This window comes from Pan troglodytes, chromosome 15, assembly GCF_028858775.2.
Source record: "Pan troglodytes isolate AG18354 chromosome 15, NHGRI_mPanTro3-v2.0_pri, whole genome shotgun sequence".
NCBI lineage: Eukaryota > Metazoa > Chordata > Mammalia > Primates > Hominidae > Pan > Pan troglodytes.
Genome location: NC_072413.2, coordinates 91,943,884 through 91,971,067, shown reverse-complemented (window position 1 = coordinate 91,971,067; position 27,184 = coordinate 91,943,884). Strand labels below are relative to the sequence as shown.

Sequence of the window (27,184 nt, the reverse complement as noted above, 5' to 3'; positions counted from 1 at the left end):
CCTGTTCTGGCCAGTTCAGCGGAAGACAGGCCACAAGTTCCTCTTCCTCAGGAGGGGGTCAGATAGAGATAGGGCATCCTTCCTCTGAAGACAGGGCCTGCTGCATGAAGCCAGCACGTCCCCTCAGGTGTCTGCAGCCTTCTCCCCAGCATAGCAGCCCCCTCAGGAGTCCCAGGGATGCTTGGACACATTAGAAAGAAGTGGGCCCTCGGCATCCAGACCCTGACTCTGCCTTCATCTGGAGGGTAAGGAAATGGAGGCCCACAGTGGGCCATGAACATTTATTCAGCTTCCTGCGGAAAAAGCTCTCCTGGAGAATTGAGACCATTTCTCCCAGGTCAAGCAGCCCTCATCTGAGGTCCAGCCCCACAAGCAATATAGCAGAGGAGGGTCAACCTGCATCTTGTTACTCTAGGAGTGACCTGAAACCTCCTAGGTTCGGTTCTGCGCCTTCGCCTCTGGAAGGAGGCTGGGCTTGGGCCCTGCTGGGAAGAAAAAGCCCTTAGATAGAATGTTTAATGAAATTCTCCTCCCCCCAAATGCACATTGAGCACCTCCCATGTGCCTGCCACACATTAATTCACTTAATGTTTACAAAAGCCACCCAAAGTGGATTGCTTCTGTGCCCATTTTACAGACGACAAAACATGCCCACAGCGGGGCCAGGCATGGAACCAAAGTCTGTCCCGCTCTGAAGTTCAGACACTTCACCAGGCTCTGCTGATGCTGTGAAGGCCTCTGTTTCCTTCCCCTACCCCACCATGAGGTGAGGTTTTGACCTCATTACGTCCGTCTCCCACTCACAGAGGCCCAGGGTCCCCAAATTCACACGGCACACACGCACTTGTGCCCTCACACCCAGACACGCATTACAGTGGGTGCAGGACCCGAGACAGTCCTTGTTCACTTTTATCTGTCCAAATGAATTCACAGCAAGTTTAGCAATAGGTTGTCACCCCTGTCCCCAGGCAATCCACATAGCAGCTCCTTCTCATCTTCAGGTCTGAGATTAAGCATCACCTCCTCAGCCAGTCCTGCCCTGACCACTCTCCCGGGCCAACTGGTTTTTCACCTCTTACTTGCTCTCATGGCTGTTTCCTTTGTGGCCTTGACCTTGACTTACGATTCTTATTTATTTCTCTGCTTCTGCCATTAACCTACGCCTCCAGTGAAGCGCTGTGTCTGACCTGTGGCAGGCACCACATGGCTATCTGTGAATGAGTGAATGGGTGAATAAAGGAATAGATGGAAAGGCAGCAGAGTGGAAAGAGAAGTAGGTCTAGAGATTCAAATTCTTCCTCTACACTTACTGGCTGTGCAACCTTAGGTGGGTGGCTAACCCTATCTGAGCCCCAATGGCCTCATCTTTATAACAGCAACAACAAAAACATGCTGTGCTCCCCTTGCAGCATTCCTGTGAAAAGCAAATAAGATGAGGTGGGCGTTGGAGCCTTCCCACATCTTGCAGCTCGTATTGACCTCCCCGGGCCCTGTCTGAGTGCTCCAGCACCAACCTCATCATGGCCTCTGCTTCACAGACAAGCTTCTTGGGTCTTCCTGGGACACCCTCCTGAGAGTGTTCCCAACTAGACTGTGACCTCCTTGGGGACAGAGAGCTGAGCTGATACTGTTTATTTATTTATTTATTTATTCATTTATTTATCTCCAGTGCCCAGCTTAGAGCCTGGATCATTGTAGCTACTTAATAAATGTTTTTAAACAAATAAATACCTTTGAAACCAATAAAAAGCTCTAGCAATGCAATTGATCATTATTATATTGTGACCAAAATGGAGTCCACTGAGTCTTCTGGATCTTAGAAATGAAAGATCAGTATCCCAAAGAAAACAGAATTCTGTTGAAAACCATTTCCCAATTTGCTTCTGTCTCACCTCAATGTAAGGCACAGAATTTGATGAGGATCAAATGAGGATCATTTGCCAAGCTTTGGTCCCCTAAGGGACCCCAAAGGGACAGACCTAGCTTCCTGTTCCATGGAGAAGTGGGGTCCATGAACCCATGAAGTGCAGAGCCCAAGGTTTCCATGAATGGACCAGCCAGAGTGAGTCCAGGAGGCTGGGTCTTCCTAATCTTTAAACTTCTGCATTTCATTTAAGATACATTTCTGAGAAGACAAAGGAGGAAAACATGAAGCAGGAACTGGCTGAGGCTGTTGTGTGCACAGCTTCAAACAATTCAAATCAAGCCACCCACACTTACTGTGCACTTATGATATGCCAGGTTGTGAATCAGGGCTGGGTCCTGCTCTCCCTAAGATCACAGTCTAATGAGGGTGAAGGCCCAGAACTGCCTGATGACACAGCAGGGAGAGCACAGCTTCCTCAGTTACAGAGGGACCCTGGAAAAGGTCAATTCACTTAGTCAAGGAAGTAGGCTTTGCAGGATGAATAGGAGTTCATCAAGTAGACTAGAGGAAGCAAGCCTCTTTGAGCCTCAGTTCTCTCATTTGCAAAGGAAGCCAATTACATCTCCTTCACCAAGTGGACTGGGGAATTAAATGAGATGCTTGGTGCAATGTGCCTGTTATAACAAGTGCTCAATGAGTCACATGTGTCTCACGGCACAGTGGCGGGCGTGGGGTGGACTCGTGGCATGGAGTGGGTGTGGGGTAGACTCATGGCACAGTGGCGGGTGTGGGGTGGACTGGTGACATGTTGGCAGGCGTGGGGTGGAATCGATTTTGTTAGCTCCCTCCTCTATTAAGGTGCCTACCTGCCCCTTGCATTCAGCCAGGCCCAGCCCAATCACTGCCTCCCTGGGGGTGACCTGGGCTTCTTACTAACTCAGACAGAGCAGCCATCCATTGACTCACCGAGAGGCTAGGAGCACTGTCCTCCCAGCCCATTCTCTGCTCTCACTGAGGCTGACCGTGCCTGAATTCATGACAAGCTGGACTCCAGGGTCAGGTGACAGTGACACACTCTCCACCCCAGAACCTGCCCAGTGACACACAAAGGACAGAGGCCCTACCTGGGGCTCTTCCAGGGCATGACCTACACCCACATCCTGCCGAGGCCAGGCTCCTCTCGCCTATGATGACTCAGCCCAGGAGGTTTGCTCTGTTGGGAATTCCCCTGCTTGGGGCCCGAGGGGAAATGGGGCCTCCAGCCTTGATTGGCGAGAGCACGAAACCCAGCCAGGGGCCCTGGCTCCCCAGCCAGCCCTGAGACTCACGACTCAGTAACTCTGAGCGGTCACCTTGCCCAGTTGCCAGCCCCAAAGCCAGTGGATGCACCCGGATCTCAGTGCTCCCAGAATGAGCCCTTCTGCCCCGATCTCAGCCCGTCCTCTGTGACTCTGTGGCTGTGTGTGGCCTTGTCTCCCTCTCTGCTGACTTCCAAATATCCTCAGGATCCACAAAAAGATAAATTTTAATGAGCTGCATCACCACCCAGAGTGGGCCTGGGACTGAGCCAGAGCTGGGAACTCTTTGTTGAATGGAACTCAGTCTGTCTGTTTCCTCATCTGCAAAATGGGAACAGCACACCCGCTGCTTCCATCAATGGTGGCAGGAGAATGGAAATGCGGAGAGGCTCGGCATGACTTTGTGAACATTTGCCCTGCACAGTTGTTAGAAACTGTCATCATCACCAGCTCCCTCCACCTCCATCAACCTCAACATCTCGGCCACCATTGCTGCTGCCATTACTATGCAGAGACAGGTCCTCGTTTAGATGGTGCAGTGGGCTTTTCCCCAGTGCTTTATTATCCTGCTAAAAACATTCTAACAATGGCAGGTAATTGGAGGCCACACATGCACTAAGTATGAGGGTGGCCGTGACCCAAGGATCCTGGGAGGTGGAAGCCCAGGGCCTCATCAAGACGACAGGGCTGGAGACAGCTGAGGTGAGCCTGGCCCCAGGCTGCCTCCACCTGCCGGCTGTCTCTCCTTCTCAGGACCAGGCACTAATGCAAAGGACACTGAACCCAGCAGCTGTTAGGGCTGAGGAGGGGCCCTGGCTCTGGGATCTGTTGGACTCTGAATCTCTCCACAGCTACAGAAACAGTGTGGACATCCCCAGTCTGGTCCTGGTCCCACTTCTCCATTTTGCAAATAAGGAAACTGAGGCACAGAGAGGGGATGGGGCTTGTCCAAAGTCACAGGGACAGTCAGTGTGGAGGTCAGAGAGCTGGAGAAAGGATGAAAAGGCAGGAAGAGGCCAGGCCTTCAGAGGCCAGGGTGGCATCAGGAGCTGGGCAGACAGTGGCAGTCTGAACCTCTGTTCCACTCGCTGTCACGCTGCAGGTGACCCTGCACAGTTAAGTCCCCTCTCACAGCCTCTGTGTCCTCATCTGTAAAAGGCACCCCCATCTACGGTTGATGGATGTGGATAAATGAGGACACATGCAGGCGGTGTCCTGCCCACCCCAGTGCGGGTCAGTAGAAGGCCAGAAGCAGGGGATGGGAGAAGGAAGGTGGGAGGGCATGACAGCGGCGAGGATGAGGAAGGCAGCCAGGCCTGCAGGCAGCCCTGAGAGGGTGAAGCAGAGGGGTGAGCAGGTTCCCCTCCTCCTGCTACCCTTGCTCCTCTCTACCAGGCCCTGGCCTTGCTGGGGTGTACCCACAGAATCTGTAGGCTCTGGCCTGGCCAGAAAGAGTGTGGGTGCTTCTCAGGGTCATAATTACCCCATGCCCCACAGGGTGTGAGTCACTGGTAGCAGAGTCCTCCCCAACCCCCCCCCAGAAGAGTGTGGTGAAAGGCCCGGGCCACTGGGGTGTCGAGAGTGCCAGGCCTGACCTACTGGGGGTGGTGTCAGTAGGGGCCATATACCCTGTTCTCACGACAACCCCAGGCCAACTCAGATTTGTGGAGCGGCCATCCCACCTCCTTCTGGCTCTTCCACCCTCACAAGAGCCTGGTGGGTCGGGAAAACTGAAGCCTAGAGAGGCAAAATGATGATAAAATGAAGAGTGAGTACATGTGGAACACCCTCTGTGCCTCGCACTCCACTAAGCTCCTCACACCATTCACTTACTCAGGCCTCACCGGCCCTCGAGCACAGGCTGTTTTCATGCCACCTTGCAGGAGCGGGGACTAAGGCACAGAAAAGGTCAACCTGTCTCACGTCACACAGCCAAGGAGTGCCAGAGCCCGGATGTGAACCTGTGTCTGTCTGACTGCAGCCCTGGTTCCGATGCCCTTCCTCATGCATCCTATAATAACACTATAGAGGTTACTATAGTGTCTGCTCCTACCCCTGGGACAAGATCCCCTAATGAGCTGGCAAGTGGGCGTGGGGGCACAGGTACAGCTTGGCTTCTCAGCTTTGCTCCCCATCCTCTGCTTTGCCATGAATCTCTCATCCAGCCCTGCAGGGATCTGCCTGGCCAGCAGTGAGCCTGAGCCCCTTTCATCCTGGGACCTGCCGACCACGGCTCACATCCTCCTGGGTGAAGAATGTCACCTTGCTTCCTATCTGCCTCTTTCGTGGTTGGCTGGGGAGGGGGACGGGGGGGGGGGGTGGGGTGAGGTTAACCTCATTGTTGTCTTATATGGTCATTTAAATCTCCCAGGGCTTCCTCCAAGGGCCAAAAATAATCCGGAGACACAGCAGCTGTGTCCAGCACACAGAGGACCCAGCCATCTGCTTTGGTTCAGAGCCCTGTGTCTGTCTGTCAGTCAGTCTCTCCCTGGCTCTCCCTCCATCCTCGTTCCTGCCTGAAGCCATGACCCGCTTCTCCTATGCAGAGTACTTTTCCCTCTTTCACTCCTGCTCTGCACCCTCCAGGTCCACTGCACCTCCTGAGAGTTCGCCGGCCCGGGCCCCAATGGGCTTGTTCCAAGGGGTCATGCAGAAATACAGCAGCAGCTTATTCAAGATCTCCCAGCTGGCGTAAGTGACTCCTGTCTGGCCCCAGGACCATCCAAGTTCACTCCCCTAACTGGGATGGCAGGGAGGGTGGGAAGCAGGCCCACAGCCCCCAGGAGGGCAGAGGGCACTATGGAGGCACCTGCCAGGCAAGCTCCTTCTAGGGGTGCCCCCCTGGGGCCCCGCTGCTCCTGCTGAGATGGGCTTGGTGGCCACAGACTTCAGTCCTCAAGGAACTGCCAGCCAGGCATGCTGGTGATCCCCCCTCAGATGCCCCCAGCATGGGACCTGAGTGCTGGAGGAGCCCCATGGGGCTCTGAAACTGGGGACCCAGCACGAGGGAAATTGGGGAGATGGCCTTAGAACCCCAGAGGCCCAGGAGAGCTTGGAGTTGAACTTGATGAGTTGGCTGCACCCTTCTGTTTGTCCCAGTCTCACTTTCCCCCATGCCATCGCTGTGGGTACATCCAAAATGCCCACACCCACAGCCTTTGTTTTGTTTATTTGCCCTTATTTGTGAAGTGCCAGGTGCTAAAATCCAGAAATAATCTAAGCTGCAGGGGTTCTGTTTGCCTGGCACCAGGGGGCAGGGCTAATGCGTTCCTTAGAAAATAATTCTGCCTCCCTCCCCTCTCTGTACCCCTGGAATAGTGACCCCGGAAGCAGCCAAAAGCAAAAGAGGGACCCTATCACTGGAACTGCATTTCCTCACTCAGTTACGTTGTAGAGAAGGGAGGAGGCAATTGGCCAATATTTTCTTTCTCCTTCCCAGCCTTTTTCAAATCCTGCCGCCCTCCACTTCCTTGGTGTGGTGGGTGTGTGGAGTGGTTGACAATCTGGAAAAGGGAGACCCAGTGCTGGTCTCAGCTACTGCCACCTCCTGCATGACTGCCTGAGAGTCGCTGTCCCCTCTTAGTCTCCCTTCTCTGCAGGACACGGCTGGAGAGGGCAACATGACCTCTAGGGTCCCGTCCAGCTTACTACTCTGATGGCCTGACACCCCCAGCACCCTCCCCCACCCACAGGGCGGGGACTTTGCCTGAGGTCATGGAGAAGCTGTGAATGTGTGGGCTGAGGGCTCCAGGGTCCTTGCATCACAGCTGGAGAGACCCAAGCTGGGCGGCAGGTCCTGAAAGTGTTCTCACGACACTGCACCGCGCCCTGCTCGCCAAGGCCACGAGAAAAGCCAGCCCTCCTCCCTTCCACTTCAGCTGGGGTCCCTTTGGAGACACTCCAGGAAAAGGGGGGCACATACCCCCACTGGGCTTTTCCTGATGCTGACAGGGGCTGCTCTGCCTGTTCCTAAGTGGAACTCGTCAAGGTGCCAGTGACGGTGCTGATGGGGACCGTAGGACTTATCTGGTCAGTTTCCCATCGTCCTTGCTGAGTCTGTTGCTTCACCGGCATCTGTGCTCTGACACTATTAATAACCACAGAGCCTGAGAGTCAGGAGGAAGTGCTGCTCACGCTGGAGGAAGTGGCTGGGAGAGTGCAGGGGCTGGTGGCAGAGACCCCCCAGAGCCCATCCTAGCCCAACATGGCGTGGGTGTCCTGGGAATGAGGCCTGCCTCCAGCCTCACCTTCTCCATCTGGGAAATGGGATTATTGATGCAGAAGCCTCCCCAAAAGTGGATCTGAGAGGCATAGCCATCGTGGTTCTCACAGACTCTCCAAGGATGAGGTAGGGAGCTCAGTGAATGAATGAAGGAAGGAAGGAAGCAATGAATGAACAAAGGGACTTTAACAAGCCAAGCAAGGAACGGCTTCACTTTAGCCCTCAAATCTTTTTGACATTCAGAAGTTTTAAATTGTGAAGGCTTCAAATTTATTAATCCTTCCAGTATATATTTTTTTTCTGCAGCTGGATGTACTGGGAGTAGGAATAAGCGACAGGGCAAGGAGAGGAGTTGGAAGACCCCAGAGATATGCTCAGGGTTAAGAGGGGCCCCCGAGATGGGCGTGCCTGGTAAATGCTAGAGTGCTATACTCAGGGAAAGCATTTAATTATCACAAGTGCCTCACATGTGGGTGGTTAGCCACCATCTAGGAGGCTGGCATTGTGTGCCTGAATCCTCTTGGTAGAATTGGTTTTGGTATAACATTCACAGCAGCCATGGAAAGCCACAGAGATGGAGGGGTCCCCCAGTCCTCTTGCAGCCACTGGGCTGCAGGGGGCTGAGTGCTGATCCTAGAACCAGCAGGGACGAGGACCGAGTGACTCCACTGCCAGCACTCCTGGGAGAGAGGCCCCCTGGCCTGGCCTTGGCCTGACCTTGAGGACTGACCCACTCCTTCCTCTCACAGGCCTGTGGACCCCTTGATAAAGGCCATCAAGGATGGCGATGAAGAGGCCTTGAAGACCATGATCAAGGAAGGGAAGAATCTTGCAGAGCCCAACAAGGAGGGCTGGCTGCCGCTGCACGAGGCCGCATACTATGGCCAGGTGGGCTGCCTGAAAGTCCTGCAGCGAGGTGAGGGCTGGGCTCTGATGGTGGCAAGAGGTGGGAAAGGGACTGGGGGAAGGGCTGCCGCTCCTGGGGCTTCATGTTCTTTGCCCACAATCATCTTGGGAGAAGGGCAGGCAAGGCTGTCACTTTCATTTGTCAGTTAGTCATGGAGTTACGAGAAGGGAAATGAGTTGTCCCCACCCCCTGCTGCCACCTCTCCAGGCCTCCAAGGACAGGAGAGCCTAATTCCTAGAAAAGGAATGAGGGAGGGCTGACTTTTAGAAGAACCACCGCCAACTTGTTCCAGAATGTCCCAGGGGCTGATTTGGTGTGAAAAATACTGCAGCTGTGCCTGTGCCTGGCCAAGGCTATCCCCCACCTGCTGTGGGACCGCGGGACAGCCATGCCTCCTCTCTGAGCCCTGTCCTCCTACTGAGCCAGGTTCAGAAGGGCAACTCCTGCAGGCAGGTGTCACCTCTGCCCTGAAGCAGCACAGACCCCATACGGCCCCCGACACTCCAAGAAACCATGGCATGTAACAGTGGGTTTCCAGCAATGGCTGGTGTGAGTTCGAGGGAAGGACAGGAGTATTCGAAGAGGGAGGGGCTCCATTAGGGAAGGCTTCTCAGAGGACGTGGCATCTGAGCTTGGACGTGTACGACCAGGAAGCTAAAATGGCCCTGTGAAAGGGCCAGATGAATGCAGTCTGTAGTTGGTAAATTTCAGAGGGTGTCATACATTGTTCTTGAAATTGGGAGGCAATCGGGAAAGCCTCTGTGTTGCGGGGCTGAGTATCTTCCTCCTACATGAATTTCCCGGTGGGCCCTCCCTAGCGTACCCAGGGACCATCGACCAGCGCACCCTGCAGGAAGAAACAGCCGTTTACTTGGCAACGTGCAGGGGCCACCTGGACTGTCTCCTGTCACTGCTCCAAGCAGGGGCAGAGCCGGACATCTCCAACAAATCCCGAGAGACACCGCTCTACAAAGGTGAGGTCCCCACCCCGGAGTGAGCTTTCCTGAGGAAGAATCCAGAAGCTGGGTGAGCAACAGGGAATGTTGCTCCCGTAAGTGCATAACCCCCAACGTGGCCCTGCTCAAATGCACAATTTATGTAACTGAATCATTCATTCCTGCATGTATTTTACCAACATTTTCCAACTGCATCCCATGGGCCAGGATGCTGAGGGACACTGAGGGCTTGGAGCTGAAAAGCTATAGTCCAACCTGTGCACCCTCCCAGCCCTGTAGGCACCCACACACAGAGAGCAGTAAAGGGCTTGGCAGGAGGCACTGTGGGAGCATGGGGGAGGGGCACCCAGAGGAGGGGTGCCTGAGCTGAACCACAGAGGAGGAATCACCTGCTGGCCAAGCAGCGGGAACCGCACAGGCAAAGGCATGAAGGTATGCGAGAGCATGTACCTCTGGGACATTTGTTTAAGAAAAACAAGGCCTCCTGGCTTACTCAGTACATCATCCATGGACATTTGTTGGCTGCCCTAGCAGTACCCAGAGTCAAAGTCTAAATAATCACAATAGCTAGCATTGATTGAGTGTTTAGTATGTGCCAGGCACTGTTCTCTTATGGACCCCTCATGTCCATCTGCACATGAAGTAGGCACTGCTGGTATCCCCTTTCACATATGAGGACCTAAGGCACCAAGACATTAAATGGGTTGCCCAGGATCACACAGCTAGCAAGGGGTACCCCAGTGGTTTAAACTCAGGGAGGTGGATGTCACACTGCCCTCAACTACTACATTCTAAAGCATCCTGTCCATGCCTACATGCTGAAGCAATCAGCTGGGGTCTTACAAAAATGATCAGGCCTTTGTACTTGGAAAAATTACAGATATCCCTGATTTCCTATGTGTCTATCCAGTGCTTGGAACAGCTTGGGCAGCAGGAACTGAGTAGTAGGTCACTGGATCCACTGCAGACCCACCATGGAAGTGTCTTCCCTGGAATCCGTGCCTGCCAGGGTGCCATGGCTATCACCTGGAACCTCAGCTGTCCAAAGGGAGTGCCCAGGAAGCTGGGCAGCCCACAGCCAGAGCTTGGCCCTGGTCTTGCAGTAGGCCTTGGCCTACTATGTGCCAAGCACCATGCTCATGCCTTACACACAGTCTCACTCCCATAGCATCTGCTCAAGAAGGTTTTATTCTCTCCATTTTACAGGTGAGAAAGTCAAGGCTTAGAGAGGTAGAAGGCTTGGCCTATGGTTCTATTTGAAACAGTACACAGGCAGCCCTCCTCCCCCTGCTGCCAGTCTCCCTGACCCATTCCTCACTCCTCTTCCCACTGACACGGACACAGAGAAGCTTCCAGGGCTGGTTAATTTGGAAAAGTGCCCAGGTGACTCCAATACCACCTGCAGCTCCTGGTGAGAACTCTGGGGCCAGAGCCAAGGGCACGTTTGGGGTCTAGAGAGAGATGAGGCTTATAAAGGAGGTTAGAGCAGGTCAAGAAAGACTTGTGGAGCTGTACTCACAACGTGCATTTTACCCTGAACTAAATTAGTAGCCTTTGCTGGAGCAGGGGGAAGTTCAGCAGGATTATGACACCGTTGACTCCTCATCTAGAAAGATTCTTCCAGCCTTGGTAATGTGGAGGACTGAAGCAGGTACCACTGGAAGGGGAAATGATAGGGACATCCTGGGACATCCCAGGGGACAGAGACCTTCAGCCTGACTACCTGGGTTTGAATTCCAGTTCTGCCACTTAGTATCTGTGTGACTTTGGGCAAGTCACTTACCCTCTCTGTGCCTCACCTTCCTTATCTGTGAAAGGGGATAACATCACTACATCCTTTAAGGGGATTTGGGAGGATTAAATTAGTTAATCCTGTAAAATGTGCTTAGAACAGAGAGCCTGACACAGAATCAGTACTATGCATATGAATCAGCAGGTATTCTTGCTAATGTTAGTATCAGTATTACTTTTAGTCGCCTATCCCAGGTTCAATGCAGGGATTGGAACTTAATACACATGCAGTGGAAAGCTGAATGAGTGGATGAGTGATTGGACAGGCGAATGAATGCAGTCTCTGCTGGCCAGTTCCTGCCAGGCCCTGCTGACCATCCCTGCTTCCCCCTGAGCACAGCCTGCGAGCGCAAGAACGCGGAGGCCGTGAAGATTCTGGTGCAGCACAACGCAGACACCAACCACCGCTGCAACCGCGGCTGGACCGCTCTGCACGAGTCTGTGTCTCGCAATGACCTGGAGGTCATGCAGATCCTGGTGAGCGGAGGAGCCAAGGTGGAATCCAAGAACGCCTACGGCATCACCCCCTTGTTCGTGGCCGCCCAGAGTGGACAGTTGGAGGCCTTGAGGTTCTTAGCCAAGTACGGTGAGTGGCTAAGGGTCCCTAGGTCATGGAGTCCCCAAAGGGCACACGGGAAGGATGTCAGAGGTCAGCTCTAAGGGAAGGCGAGTTAGGGGTCATCTTGTGGGCACACTGATGGAGTGAGAGTTTCCTCCTAGAGTGCTGTGTTGAGAAAGATGCTGAGGCTGTGTCCAGGCTCAGTGGGAAGAGCGTCAGGATCCACTAGTGACATCTGCCATTAGAACAAATATGGGGGGGTCTGGCCCACGGACCACCTATTTGCCATTTATAATCTAGTCCAACATTTTCATTTTACAAACGAGGAGTCTGAGGCACAGAGTGAGGAAGTGACTTATCTATAGTCCTATAGCAAATTAATTTTAGAACTAGCTAGACTCTTGGTCTCCTGACACCCCAACCGCTTCTCTTTCCACCACATCACACTTCAGGGCCAGAAGGAACCTCAAGCAACATTTAGATCACCTCCCCCTTTTATGGGTGATGAACTCAAGGACCAGGATGGGAAAGTGATTTGTCCAAGGTCACACAGCAAATTAGTGGCAGAGCTGGGACTTGAACCCAGCTCTTTGCCCTCTTTGCCTGTGAAATATCTTAATGGGAGAAAATAACACAATACGGCCTGCATTATGATGGCCCAGTAGCAAAAGACCACGAGACATGGCAGACTTGCTTTTGGTTTCAGAACATTATATCCTGATCTTCCCCAAGAATGCCTTTGATTTCTTTTCTCTCTCCACGGGAAGTAACCCTCTCTCTAGCAACAGAGAAGCCAGAGGTAATCCAGACGCTGAGGCTGAACTGTAGGAATCTGTTGAGGACTTGCTAAGTGTGAACACAGATCGGGGCAATGGAGCTTTCCCCGTAGCCCCATGTGGTAGGTAGTATGCTCGTCCCATTTTATAGATGAAGAGACTGAGGTTCAGAGAGGTTAACTAATTGGTCACAGTCCGAGCCTGGATGCTGACCCACTGCCATCTGACTCCAAACTGCACATGCTTTGTGCTCTGCCAGCCACCCTACCCTGTGAGAGTCGGCAGCACGGGACTCTGCCCAGGTAAGCATCCATGCACTCAGCACGCGCCTGAGCAGTGGGGAACATAGGTGCAGGCCCTTCCATGCAGCCAGGAACAAATCTGGACTGCCCAGCGTAAGAACAAAGGGGCACAGGCAGGGTCCTGGGAGCCCAGGCCGGGGGTCCTGGTGAAGGACAGCATGCTCAGCAGGCAAGGGTGACCTCAATAACTCCAAACATCTGTCCAGGTCTCCCACCGACACTCTGAGTCAGGGTGTGTTCACTTTGTGGGCTGAGTCCATTTTCCAAACCAAATATTTTTCTTGTGCAAGCAGGTGGCTTTGCTGGTAGGGTCCAGGCTCTCCAGGGCACCTGCCTCTGAGAGCCCAACAGAGGGTTAGGGCGGCTCAGTGGCTCTCCCTCAGGCCGGAGGCAGGACGAAGGCCTCTGCCCAGCTCCTTCCATCCTGAGCAACTGGCATTTGCTGAGCAGCTTCCCTGTGGCAGGCACTGCGCTGAGAGATGTGCTTACACTATTTTGTTTACTCCCTGCAGTAACCCCGAGGGGTAGGTACTATTATCCCTGGTCAACAGATGAGAAAACCGAGGCTCCTAAAGGCTTTCTGAGACTGCAGAGCTTGTGAGCCATGAAACAGATGCCTCAGCTGATTCTCATCTGTCGCCAAAGCCTGTGCTGTTTCCGCTGGATCAGAAACTGGTCACACCATCATCAAAAATAATAAATTACCAGAAAGGCTGAGATCGGCAACATGCTTAGAGAGATGACCTGTGGTTAGCAGATGCTTTTGATTTTAGCCCCACTGACATCTTCGAGCATCTTAGTTCCATGTCCTTCCAGAACAAGGAAGGACTGCTGAACTCTCTTTCTGCAGAGAAAGCTGTGTGCACATCAGTTCTCTCCCTCACCCCCTGCCCGAGGAGATGAAGCAGGTGTAGAAGACTGAGCTGAAGGCAGATTGTCACCAGGCCTGATTCCTCCTCCTAGCAGCATGGATTAATGTTTTCTGGGTTTTGTTTTGTTTTTGTTTTGGGAACAGGGTCTCACTTTGTTGTCCAGGCTGGAGTGCAGTGGTGTGATCCCGGCTCACTGCAGCCTATATCAACCTCCTGGGCTCAAGTAATCCTTGCACCTCAGCCTTCCAAGTAGCTGGAACTACAGGCATGTGCCACCATGCCCGGCCAGGGGCTACTCAGTAGGTGTAGAGAACAGAGTCTCATTAGGTTACCCAGGCTAGTCTTGAATTCCTGAGCTCAAGTGATCTGCCCGCCTTGGCCTCCCAAAGTGCTGGGATTACAAGTGTGAGCCATTGCACCTGGCCTAGTATTTTCTTGGGAGGAGACAGAAAGTAATTCTCTTATTCCTTGAAGTGAAAGGCAGAGAATTAGCAATTAGCAAGCATGCAGGGAATACCTAGCACAAGGAGCACTAGTGATAAGAGCTGGAAGTTATTGATAGCAATAAGGATCAATATTAATAGCATGGTAATATTAGCAATAATAATAGCAATATTAATAGCAAATTGCAATTAATAATGTTATTGGGGTTTTCCTTTATTAGGGGCTCTGTGCCCTCCTAGACCTGTGAGGCCTCTCTCAGGGCAGAGCCCAGGCCCTCTTACATGGAGTGAGGGTTAAGAGCATGGCCTCTACCATCAGAATATCCACCATGGCCTCTGCCATCAGACCATCTGGGTTCAAGTTTGGCTCCATCTTTATGAAATGGGTGGTCTGAGGCAAGTGGTCTAGGTGTTCTGTGCTTCACTGTCCCCATCTGTAATCTGGAGATAAGAGCAGTACTGACCTCACAGGGTGACCACCCACTGTGGATTCAGATATAGCCTGTGGAAAGCACGATGTTCAGCACGTAGTAGGTGCTCAGGAAAAACCAGCATCATCGTGGCTGCTTGTAGCCTCTCAGAGGCCTCTGTTCGGGCTGGCAGGCCCCTGGGTCTTTTTTTTTTTTTTTTTTTTTCTCCAGACGGAATTTCACTCTTGTTGCCCAGGCTGGAGTGCAATGGTGCAGTCTCGGCTCACTGCAACCTCCACCTCCTGGGTTCAAGCGATTCTCCTGCCTCAGCCTCCCGAGTAGCTGGGATTACTGGCGCCCACCACCATGCCCAGCTAATTTTTGTATTTTTAGTAAAGACAGGGTTTCACCATGTTGGCTGGGCTGGTCTCGAACTCCTGACCTCAGGTGATCCGCCTGCCTCAGCCTCCCAAAGTGCTGGGATTACAGGCATGAGCCACGCCTGGCCAGGCCCCTGGGTCTTGATGTTGTTGAAAGAAGCTGGGGGTGGCCCCAGGTAGACTCCTCCTTCCTAAGGGTCGTTGTTAAAGGTCCCGTGCATTACCGTGGTTAGCACAGCAGGCCCAGCACGCGGTGGCGTTACATTGAGGACAGCAACTTCCCGGTCACTTGGCCACTTGCTGATCTCTTCTCCTTCCCCAGGTGCTGACATCAACACGCAGGCCAGCGACAACGCGTCTGCCCTCTACGAGGCCTGCAAGAATGAGCATGAGGAGGTGGTGGAGTTTCTGCTGTCACAGGGTGCCGACGCCAACAAGACCAACAAGGACGGCTTGCTCCCGCTGCACATCGCCTCCAAGAAGGGCAACTACAGGTCAGCCCAGGCTCCGCCAGCACCCAGGCAGCTCTCCCGAGGCCCACACTGGGAGTAGGGGATTGGAGGGGTGGGCCTGCCCTGAATGTCCCACCCACAGGATTAGGGAGGCCCAGGAGAGGTCAGAATGGACATCACCTTTCCCATGGAAAGGAGGGAAACCCCTTAGCAGTTAGCAACATGGAGTGAATGCCTGTAACAACAGCAACTGCAATAATAACAGCAAACCCTTATGCAGCGCTTACCAGTACTTCACATCAGAAACTTATTTAATCTGCTTAACAGCTCACTGAGGTGGATATTATTATCTCTGTTGTTTAGATGAGGAAGCTAAGACACAGAGAGGTTGAGTGACTTGCCCAAGGTCACACAGCTCATAGGCGGCAGGTACTCACCTGCTCCAAAGGTGACAGCTACAGGAATTCTATCCGGGGGGCAGATATGAGTCTGAGCTAATGAATATTTCTGGGAGTACAGGAATGCAAGGATAACCTCTCAGGCAATTAGCAAGCATGCAAGGAAAACCTACAATAACACAAATAGCACCAATGATAAGAACTAGCAGTTATTGAGCAATTACTATGTGCTAGATACTCTGAGTGAGAAGAGAGAAGCTTAAGTTCCCAAGGAGCAATCTGGAGGAAGGGAAGAAGCACAGACATGTGCATTCATGACATCATGAAAGAGCATGCCGAAGAGCTGCACGGCTCCTGTGGAGACAGACGAGCCGGGGCTAGAGGCAGAGGTGTACTAGAGCCAGCTCGTGCCAGTTCTCAGGAACCGACTGCACACCTCTTCCCAACTCTGTGTTTACTGACCTCACATTGATAGCTTAAAATTGGCCGTGGGGGAATATTTACAGCATGGAAATAGGCAAATGCTACAAACCAGAGTCCTTTCCCCCTTCTCTGCCCTTGCTTGAGCCAGTTTTTAAGCATTCCCAGCAGCACTGCTACATGGGGAAGCCTGGGCCGCAGAGGTGGAGCTCCAGCTGCCCTTGAAGGATGGACAGGGCTTGGTCATTTCCAGAGTGTGACTCATCTGCCTCCCATGTGAGCCTCACACTGTGCTGCGGGTATGCGGGTCAACCCGGATTTTCATTTTACAGGACAGGAAACGAAGACTCTGGTAGTTAAGAGATTTGCCCCTTGAAAGCCCCGTCCCCAGGGCTAGGACTTAAACCCCAGCATCTGACCCTTTTTGCTGGACAGTGCTTCCCAAACTGTCCATTCACAGATTTTCTTCCTGATTTTAAATATCTATACTCTCATCGTTTAGTATTTTTTCCTTTAAATAATGTTTTTACTTACAATGAATTTATTTTGAAGAGGAAACATTTATCACACTAGTATGTTATCCATTTACAATCAATTTTAAAAACATTTCATTTAAAATCCCATCTCATGTACCCTGATGACACTTGGGGAAACACACCCGAGTCTTCCAGACAGGCAGGAGAGTGAGAAGCACAGACTGCGTGTATTGGGGCAAGTTTGTTGTCTTCACTAAGGCAGAGGGAAATGGGGTCAAAGTGACATTCCAAAGACTGAAATGAAGACTCAAGCCTTCAGAGCCGCCCCTTAAAGCTCCAGCCCCTTCTGTGCAGGTTGCCTGCACCAAGACCACCCAAAGATGCCCTCCCCACTCCCCACACCCCCCAGTACATACACAGAGGAGACCCAGCCTTTTCTGGACAGCACAGCTGTCCACAAGGCTGACAGATCTGGGTGTGAATCCCTGCTGAGGCCATTGGGAAAGTTGCTTAACCTTGCTGAGCCTCATTTTCCTCATTTATAAAATGGGAAATGGTTACACCTGCCTCATGGGGTTGTCGGAGGACCAGTAAAATGGATACGCACGGATATATAATGGAAAAAAGCACCTAGCAGAGCGCCTGCACCCAGTGTGTGCTCAGGCGTCCTATGCTCACCCACTCTTACTTAGGGAGAGTGCATTCCATGATTGAGCGGTTCAGACAGCAGCTCAAGCCAGGCAGTGGGCATGGACAAGACGGCTCCTTTCTCTTCAGTTCCACAAATCATTGGGCATCAGTCAGAGTTGGGCAAATACAGTTTACCTTGAGCCTGACCCCAGAGAGATCCAGAGTGAACACACGGGAAGTGGGTGCACTTTGGAAATCTCCTGGCCCACTGCCCCCCAATTCTAGCCTGCACATCCATGTCCCTCTGGGCTATTTTTAAAATGCCATATCAGATCCAGTGAATCAGAATCTCCAGGAGAGAAGGAGCCCCACTGTCTCTTTGAAAAGCTCCCTGAGCAAATCAGATACAGCCTGTCTATAGCTGCAGGGACCATTGATCTAATTCAGGCCCTGGTTTTACAGAGAAGGAAGCCAAGGTCAGATATGGAAGTGATTTTTGAGATAGCGGCAGGGCTGGGACCTTCATCTGGGCTGCCTTCAAGTGAACCCAGAGGTGTTGGCAGTCTGGCCCCAGCTGGAGGAGAAGCTGAAGGGGCACTAGGTGGCCTTGTGGATGATCAGAGAGCAAGGCGCGTCCTGCCTGGAACACTGTGTACATGGCTGATGTTCCTGTAAACTCACCTACCTTGGATTCACGTGGATTCCCAGGGCGAATTCCCTGGTTATTCAACCTCCACCCCCGGGCCCCATTTCCCTCTGTCCCCCAAGGCTCAGAGGGGCCTGGGCCATATTTAGGGCTACGCAACAAAGGGTTAAAGCCTGGTTCCCAGCAGCTTCTGCCACCAGGCAGAGCCCATGGCCAGCAAGCCCCGAGCTCATCACTCCCTCCCTGGGCATACAGCATTAAAGGCCCTCTGCTCGGGGATTTGATGTGACATTCCATAGGCATTCCACACTCTGCCACCTGCCAACACACCCTGGCCATCCGTCCCAGGCATGGAAGGCAGCACCAGGAGCCGAAGGCTGTTTGCCAGATGGTGTCTTCTCGTCAGCACACTTAACCGCAGGGGGTGACATGCGGGTGTGTTGAGAAAGGAGCCCTAAAGTCCCGATGTCGCAGTCACCTCCAAGACACACATTTTCCTGTTGTTCATTTCCAGTTTAGCAAAGCCACCGTATGAAATCAAAGATCAACACCAAAGATAGACGTATTAAGAAACTGTGTGAGTTAGCCCAGAGCAGATGCCCCAAGAATAGCACCCAAAACAGTAGTGTCCAACCTTGGCTGCACCAGAAACCCTGATGCCTGGGCCCCACCTGACGAGATGGCGCTGCCGCTGGTCTGGGCCGTGGCTGAGGCTTCAGGGTGTCTAAGAGCTGCCCGGGAGATTTTACTGTGCAGCCTGGGTAGAGAATCAGGATCTTAGAGCCTCTTCTGTGGCCAACAGAAAACACAGACTTGCATTCTGGGCCTTACTTCTGCCTCCCTCGTTTTTAAATATTCCTTCTCTTTTAGTTCCAACATATAACACTTTTGCTGTATTTTATCAATCTTTGCAAGCCACTTGAAATTCTTCCTGGAATAAGGCAAAATAGAGAACACTTAACACATTAAATTAAAAAGCAGCTTATAAAGCACACTGACAAGCAAGTTAATATCCCCATTAGTTAAAAGAGAAACTGAGGCTCAGAGCTCAAGACTTCATAGAAAACAAGTCAGGGTGGCACAGTGAAGCTCAGAAGTGTTGGCAATGGAGCCGTCTGTGGGCAACTGGTTCCCATGTCAATCCTCCAGCCAATGTTTTTGTTGTTGTTTGTTTGTTTGTTTTTGAGACCGACTCTCTGCCACCCAGGCTGGAGTGCAGTGGCACAATCTTGGCTCGCTGCAACCTCTGCCTCCTGGGTTCAAGTGATTCTCCTTCCTCAGCCTCCCAAGTAGCTGGGATTACAGGTGTCCACCACCGTGCCTGGCTAATTTTTGTATTTTAGTAGAGACCGGGTTTCATCATGTTGCCCGGGCTGGTCTCAAACTCCTGAGCTCAAGTGATCCACCCGCCTCAGCTTCCCAAAGTGCTGCGATTACAGGCGTGAGCCACCGCGCCCGGCCCTCCATCCAAATTTACACTGAACACTGACAAAGGTCAAACCACAGTGACCTGGTGATCCAGAATGCCTCTGTGTTTAGGGTAGCAGGGGCAGTAGGCTGCAGTTGTGGTGGTGGTCAAGATACCAACAGCATTGTTCATTCACTGCCAACTACGGGCCAATCAGATTCATGGGAAAGATCTCATTTATACTCAGAAGCAGCCTTGGTGAAAGATCATTACATTGTGCTTTGTAACCTGGACCTGGGGTTGTAAGCAGTCCTACCTTGCTGGATTGTTATGAGTAAATGAGTAAATGAGATTAAGTTCTTAGCTCTGAGGGTCATGCTAGGATTAAATGAAGTAAACAAATGTGAGGACCACTTTAAATGGTACCTGGCACACAGTAAGCGCTCAGCAATATTAGCACAATTATGACTTAAGAAGGTAAGGGGTAAAGTGCTCACAGCAACCCACTGGAGCTCAATAAAGGGTAGCTATAGCTATCATCATCATCATCATCACTATTATTACAATTAATTACCCCTCTGCTTTAGGTGCGGTTCAGAGAGGTTAAGTGACATGCTTGCGCTGGCCCAGTGCTGAAAGGCAGAGCTGGTGTGTAACCCATGTACCCCTGACTCTGAGCCTCCCGGTTTCCCCACTGCCCATGCTGGGCCCCTCTCTAGCTAAGGACAGCTTGCGTTGGCTCAAAGCTCTCTGCCCATTCCCCTGCTGTTGGGCTAGATTCAGGAGGGACATCAGAGCCAGGGCCAGGTGGTATGGCAAGGCTGCTGCTTTGAGGAAACTAGAATCCTGGAGTGGGAGCCCAGACCTGGGGCAAGGATGTCAGGCTTCAGATACTGGTGGGTCCTAGGAACAAGACAAGAGCCCAGTGATTCGGAATGAGGTCCAAGGTCAGAGACAGCTCAGCACCTGCCACACTGCTGCACTGGGTCTTCCTGGAATGACCCTGAGCTGGATCTGCTCTGGTCTCAGGGCCCAGACAGGAAAGGCTAAGCTGGTAGTTGTGGCCTCTGCATTGGGGAGGGGACAAGGAAGGGGTAGGGGGCCATTCTTCCAGACACCTACGGCTCTATCAGACAATAGTCACCTTTGTTCCTCTTCATGAGGTGCCGCTTGAGCAATTATACTCTGAGAATCCAAAACGTGCCTGTCAGAGAAGTGGGAAGAGTCAGACTGTTTGGTGGGGTCAACCCCTTGTCCTCCTGTCCTCTGCCCCACAAAATGGGCTGGGAAGAGGAGTGATGATGTGCAGTGGGGCTACCAACGTGGCCGCTCCCATAGTTGGGAGGAGAGGGGCATTGTAGAAGGCCTGGCCCTGGATATCCAGAGACCTGTATTTTGCTCTTGTGCACCACCCACCTTCTGTCCAACCTCACTCTGTTCCCCACCCCAAGCCTGGGCTTCAGGTTTACTCTGTGTAAAATGGGAAAGCTGGACGCACTGATCTCCAGAGCCTGTCCGGCGTTACACATTCACTTTCTGATTGGCAGAGTCCTGCCGCAGTAAGATGATTCACCACATAACTGAGACAATGCTCAAGTTCCCACATTTCTGCCACTTTCCCTTGGTTCATGGAGAACTGCCGGAGACCAGCTGTGACCTGCCAGAGATACCAGCCCCATCTGGCCAGCGGCCCCGGGGCAGCCCCTCTCACTGTTCCTTCCCGTTCTTGGGCACGTTACAGCTGTTAGCAGAGCATTTGTTGGCCGTGGCCGCCATCCAGGGTGAGGCCCAGGCCTGCCTTTGACCAGCACCTCTGCAGAGCAAAGTCAGGCCTCCTGTGCCTACACAAATAGAAATTAGGAGGCAATTAGCCCCCCGTGTGTGTGAATTTCCTTTTGAGGTTTTAGAGTCAGATTTTAGCCAAACACAGCATCACTAACAATCATAATACTTTCCACTGAGATCCCAGCAGGAGGTCGCTGGCATCAGATTTCCAGGAAGCCTGTGTGCCAGGAGGCCAGAGGCGTGGGAATGGGCCTGGTGGCACCTGCTTCTCTCCCCTTCCCCCACCGCCCCACCCCCTGTAATGGCCACCTCCTTGGAGTCCCACAGGAGGCTGTGAGGTCACCTGTCAGCAGGGATTGGATGGATTAGGGTCTGGAATCATATTGGTGCAGGAGCTTGTTCTTGCAGGTGGCAGGGCTGTAGGAGAAGAGAGCCAAGAGAAGGGGTAAAGAGTCCTGGGGTTGAGCCCCCAGAATTGTCTTATGACCCCTGATTAGTCACTTCGGCTCTCTGAGCCACATCTGTTAAAAAGAAGGCCACAGGCCTGCTCCGGCCACTCCCACCCAGGGCTGAAGTGAAGGTAAAATGGGCAGGCAAGTTAACACATTATGAAGACTGCAAAACCCCGGGATATATTAACTGTCACCCTGACTGCTACACAAGAGGTAGGGGTGTTGTTAAGAGTGTAGCTTTGGGGTCAGACTGCCAGGGTTCAAATCCTGGCTCCATCACTTACTGGCTGTGTATCCTTGGAGGAGTCACATACCTTCTCTGGGCTTCTGTCTCCTCATCTCTGAAATGAGGATATTACAGTACTCACTTCAGAGGGCTACTGGGAGGATTTCACAGATGAATAGAGGTAAAGTGCTGAGATCAGTGCTCGTGTTTTAGGGAAGAGAGGAACTGGTGGTTGCAGGGAGCTCAGGCTTCCGCAGTGGCTGACCAAGTTCTCCACACCCAGAAGGTGAGGCAGAGAGACTGGGAGAAGCTAGCGTCAGCCTTCGGGGAGGGAGGTGTTGAGACTGACAGGAGAGGGGTGTAAGTGACCTCATGGTCACAATGGGCTGGTTGGGGCCTGGGGCAGTAGTAGTTGGGGCCAAATTAGTTGGGGCCAAACACATTTGTCCCCTTTTGTCCTCAGGATCTCGTGGCTCCACTGGGGTCCCAGGACAGCAAGATAGGGACAGCTCAGCCCTGGAGTCAGAGGAGGGCACACACCCTGGTTCCCCTATTCTGACTGTATGACTGGGCAAGCCCCTTCATCTCTCAGAGTCTTGACTCTTCTCATCTGCAAAATGGGAATGATGAGCCTTGCTTTAGGGGTTATTGTAAAGATTAAACCCAATCGCACTTGTAAAGCCTTTAGGAGCCTCCTGGCACACGGTGGGCTCTGGGATCTGGCTGTCCCTGTCCGTCCTCCCCCAGAGAGAGCAGGGTCTGGCTCCAAACTTCGCCACTAGGCTCTACTGCCTCCTGCAGGGAGGAGGTTGGACATTCATTGGGTTTGGGGGCCTTCCAGGCAATTCCTCCAAATAACTGAGCTGGCAATGGGCAACAGCGCTTAGCCTGAAATAAATTAGTGGGAGCTTCTTGAAACCCTAGTGCAGTCTGGCTGAGGTTTTTAAGAACTCAGACTTCGGAGGCCAAGGGTTCTGGGTCTGAAGCCCAGCTCTGCCCCTTACTGGCTATGTGACTTTGGGAGGGTGGCTGAAGCTCTCTGAGCTTGTTTCCTTATCTGTAAAGCGGAGACGGCAGCCGACCCACCCTCCCCAGTGGGGTGAGAATGGTTGACCCGCGGCGCCCCCTGCCGGTGGGATCCGCGTCGCAGCCCGCGGTCAGGGCGACCAGCCGAGCCTGGCGCCCGAGCGCTCCTGCTGGCGGCGCCGGCCCTACCCGTCCACACCCCGACCCTCCCCTCACCCGCGCCCGCCCCTCGACCCGGCAGGATCGTGCAGATGCTGCTGCCGGTGACCAGCCGCACGCGCATACGCCGTAGCGGCGTCAGTCCGCTGCACCTGGCGGCCGAGCGCAACCACGACGAGGTGCTGGAGGCGCTGCTGAGCGCGCGCTTCGACGTGAACACGCCGCTGGCGCCCGAGCGCGCGCGCCTCTACGAAGACCGGCGCAGCTCCGCGCTGTACTTCGCGGTGGTCAACAACAACGTGTACGCCACCGAGCTGCTGCTGGAACACGGCGCCGACCCCAACCGCGACGTCATCAGCCCCTTGCTCGTGGCCATCCGCCACGGCTGCCTGCGCACAATGCAGCTGCTGCTGGACCACGGCGCGAACATCGACGCCTATATCGCCACGCACCCCACCGCCTTCCCCGCCACCATCATGTTCGCCATGAAGTGCCTGTCGCTGCTCAAGTTCCTCATGGACCTGGGCTGCGACGGCGAGCGCTGCTTCTCATGCCTCTACGGCAACGGCCCGCACCCGCCGGCCCCGCAGCCCTCCAGCAGGTTCAACGACGCGCCCGCGGCCGACAAGGAGCCCAGCGTGGTGCAGGTGGGCAGCGCGCGCTGGCGGTGGGGAGCACGCCTTTTGGGTGTGGCCCAGGGACGCGCGCGCGCATGGGAGGCGGGCGGGGCCGGGTGAGCAGCGTGGACTAGTGATTAACACCCTTCGGGGGAAGTGTGGCCAGCTTTGGAGGCAGCAGAGCACGGTGGTTAACCTGCGTCCTGGGTAGCGTGGGTTAGCGCTTAGGGCGCTTTGGAGGGAGCTTTGGAGGGAACTAGGGGTTAGCTCACTTTGGAGGCAGCGGAACCGGTGGTTAGCACACTTAAGAGGCCGCAGAACTTAGTGGTGCATTGGAACGGTGAAATCCTTCTTGTGGTCCACTGCGTTGGGGAATTTAAGGAACCAATGATGGAGCGGAGAACTCTGCCAAACTAAGAGGCTCGTCACCTCCAGCAAACCTACACCTGGAATGCGATGTGAAACAAGCACGATCTGGAAAGGCATGTCAAGAGCAGGCTGGTGTAGGGTCAGATCAGAAGCAGAAAGCCAGCGACCCAGAGGCAGGACACGTCCATGTTGTTACTTTAAAAGTCAGAACTTGGCCGGGCGCGGTGGCTCACGCCTGTAATCCCAACACTTTGGGAGGCCGAGGCCGGCGGATCACGAGGTCAGGAGATCGAGACCATCCTGGCTAACACGGTGAAACCCCGTCTTAACTAAAAATACAAAAAAATTAGCCGAGTGTGGTGGCGGGCGCCTGTAGTCCCAGGTGCTCGGGAGGCTAAGGCAGGAGAATGACGTGCACCCAGGAGGCAGAGCTTGCAGTGAGCCGAGATCGTGCCACTGCACTCCAGCCTGGGCACAGAGCGAGACTCCGTCTCAAAAAAAAAAAAAAAAAAAAAAGTCAGAACTTAAAAGGAAGTTAGACACACTCCTCTCCTGGAGCTCATTATTTTAATGGTTAATGGCGATCATTCATGGGCTGCCTACTGTGTGCAAAGTTTATGTTCATATTACCTAATTCTCATGTTAAATCCCCTTGGAGTTGGTTTCATATACCTATTTTATAGATAGGGAAATTGAGGCTCAGAGGTGATGTGACTTGCTCAAGTTGCCCGTCTTCCACTTTGGGCAGCAGAAGCCTGTGTTGAGGGGACATGGTTCAGGGGATCCTAGCCTGGGTGTGCACAGTGTCTGTGCTTGGACACATCCGCTGCTGTCCCTGGCCGCAGGCTCTTGCAGGTGGGATGAACTCACTTCTTGGTCCCGGTGTGTTCTCTTTCAGTTCTGTGAGTTCGTATCTGCCCCAGAGGTGAGCCGCTGGGCGGGGCCCATCATCGATGTCCTCCTGGACTACGTGGGCAACGTGCAGCTCTGCTCGCGGCTGAAGGAACACATCGACAGCTTTGAGGACTGGGCCGTCATCAAGGAGAAGGCAGGTAGGGACTTGCTGCTGCTGCCAAGGCTGGCAGATCTCCCTGCCTGACTCAGAGTCCCAGGCCTCAGGGAATGCGACTGTTCCTAACCCTGTGAGCACCTGCTGCTTGCCAGGCTCTGTAACTCCTTGGATGAAACATGAGGAATCTGCCTCTCAGAGAGCTGTGCCACCTGGGCCAAAGTCACAGTTAGTTAGTGGCAGAGCTGGGATTAAAACCCAGGTTTGACCAACCCCAGAGTCTCTCCGCTACATCTTTCCATGATGTTTTAAACAGCTACAGCTCCCTGAGGGGTACCGGGACCTTCAGGGTAGGTTGTGAATGATTTGGGGCCACCAAGAGGCATTGTAGGAGGGGACAGGGGAGGATGGTGGTCTAGGATGTCTCAAACTAAAGTGCACATGAAGCACCTGAGTGTCCTGTTAAAAATGCAGCTTCTGATTCCGCAGGTCTGGGGCGGGGCCGGGGAGTCTGCATTTCAACAGGCTCCCAGGTGACACCAAGGCCGTTGGTGCACAGAACACCCTGGTGTGGGAGACAGGCCCCTGAAACCTGGAGCCAGCCTTGCCAGGGCCTTGCTGGGTGAGGCCTCTCCCCACCTGAACAGAGGGGCCTGGGCAGGCTCATTGTCCAGCTCCTTTCAGCTGGACCGGCCTGAACTGTGCCAGGCACAGTGAAGTGGAGTTCAGCCACTGTCCCTCTGATGTGTGCAGAGTAGATGGGGCTGCCTGGCTAAGTCAGGCTGAGGAAGCCAGAATCCCTCTTAGGCATTTTTGGAGCTCACCTGGGCAAACAGGATGCCACAGGTGACAGAAATGGGTATCTGTGCAGTGGCATTCCAGCTACCCTAGGGCTTTCTCTGGCTCTGAGGGCACAGTCCTGCCCTGGCCAAGTGTTTACAAGGAGGCTGACCTGCAGCAGGTCATTGTCATTCCACCACTACTGCTCCTGTCCCCAGGTGGGACTGTGCAGCCTCGGGGAGCCCACCCCTGTGCCCCAACTCTGACTCACCACATTCCTCCTTGATCCCCACACCCCTGTGAACCCAAATGTGCTGTAGGATTTTTCATTGGCACAGGTGCCTGGAAGCCACTTGAATTGAAGCCTTTGATAAAGTTTCTGGGGCAGTGATGGAGGAGGGAGGCGTCAGCTTGCCCATTCACTCAGGGCTTAACTCTGGACGCATGATAAACCTTCAGGGAACTAATGAATAATTAGTTGCTGTCACCACGATCCTTGGCCACTAGAGGGTGGAGCAGTCTATGCCTAGGTATCAGTCCTACCCATTCTGTCACCTTCTCCTGCCTTCCTTAGAGAAGGGTGGTCCCCCACAACTAAACCATGCCCCAGGGAAATCCCTGCAGAGACCTTAGTGTGCAGTACGCCTTTGTTAGCCAGTAAAACCAATCGTTCTTAACCAATATCTATTTGGGTTACTTTAAAGCCCACTTTCCACCTGCAAGACAGTCCCCACGAGCTTGTTTGTTTAATGCTACAACGTTGACATCCTTATTCTGGGAAGGAACTACCCAGAGCTCATGGATTGGCCAGCCCAGCCCTCATGGTTCCGTGTCCTCTGCTCACCAGCAGCCTGTGCTGAGTTTCCCAGAGGGGAGGTTATGTTCTAAGCTTGTTACCTAAGGGTTTCCCCCATCTATTTTCTGGACTATTAAAAAAGTGTCCTAACTGGCCTCAATGCCTGTAATTAGTTATTCCAATTCAGCCATTAAATGAATATATATTCAAGACCTTCTATGTACAAGGTAACCACATTATTTTTTATCCAGACCACAGCATTTAGGAGATAGAAATAGGAACTAACCAGGCAAGATGCCCGGGCAACAGGAATGATGCTTCCCTGCTCTTTGGCGTACTATGTGGTAGAAAAATCTGAGCTCAGAAGGCAGTGAACTCAGAGGGCAGCTCAGAGGGCAGTGGAAGTGTCAGAAACACAGTGATGGGTGTGTGAATGCTTCGCTAGGCAACGCTGCAGCCGCCTGGCCCTCCGCCCTTGCTCCACATCCCACCTGCCCCTCCAGCCCCAGGCTTGCATGACTTCCTTGCCTTGCCACTTGCTGTTTTCCCTGCTTAGAATGCCCCTGTCCCCCTTCCGTACCTGGAAATTCCTGCTGCCCCCCCAGGACCTCACTCAGAGGGCACCGTCTCTTGTGGAAGCCTCCCCTAGAGCCTCTGGGCAGGCACCTCTGCATATCTGGCCCAAGCACAGAGCTAGGTGCAGCAGAGGGGCTCAGCATTCGAATGAATGAATGAATGAATGACATTCTGTG

At 53.2% G+C, this 27,184-nt stretch overlaps 1 protein-coding gene across 2 annotated transcripts in view; it reads left to right on the top strand.

Annotated features, from left to right (window-relative positions):
- ASB2 (ankyrin repeat and SOCS box containing 2) overlaps positions 1-27,184 on the top strand; it is a 42,335-nt gene that overhangs the window by 13,905 nt on the left and 1,246 nt on the right. Inside the window, exons 3-9 of one of the 2 annotated variants that reach the window (XM_001151280.6) lie at positions 5,752-5,856; positions 8,137-8,303; positions 9,113-9,268; positions 11,382-11,627; positions 15,106-15,277; positions 22,944-23,508; positions 24,746-24,899. In XM_001151280.6, the coding sequence (XP_001151280.4) occupies positions 5,752-5,856; positions 8,137-8,303; positions 9,113-9,268; positions 11,382-11,627; positions 15,106-15,277; positions 22,944-23,508; positions 24,746-24,899 (1,565 nt within the window). The remainder of the gene's footprint in view (positions 1-5,751; positions 5,857-8,136; positions 8,304-9,112; positions 9,269-11,381; positions 11,628-15,105; positions 15,278-22,943; positions 23,509-24,745; positions 24,900-27,184) is intronic. The other variant, XM_063793099.1, reaches the window with a different exon arrangement.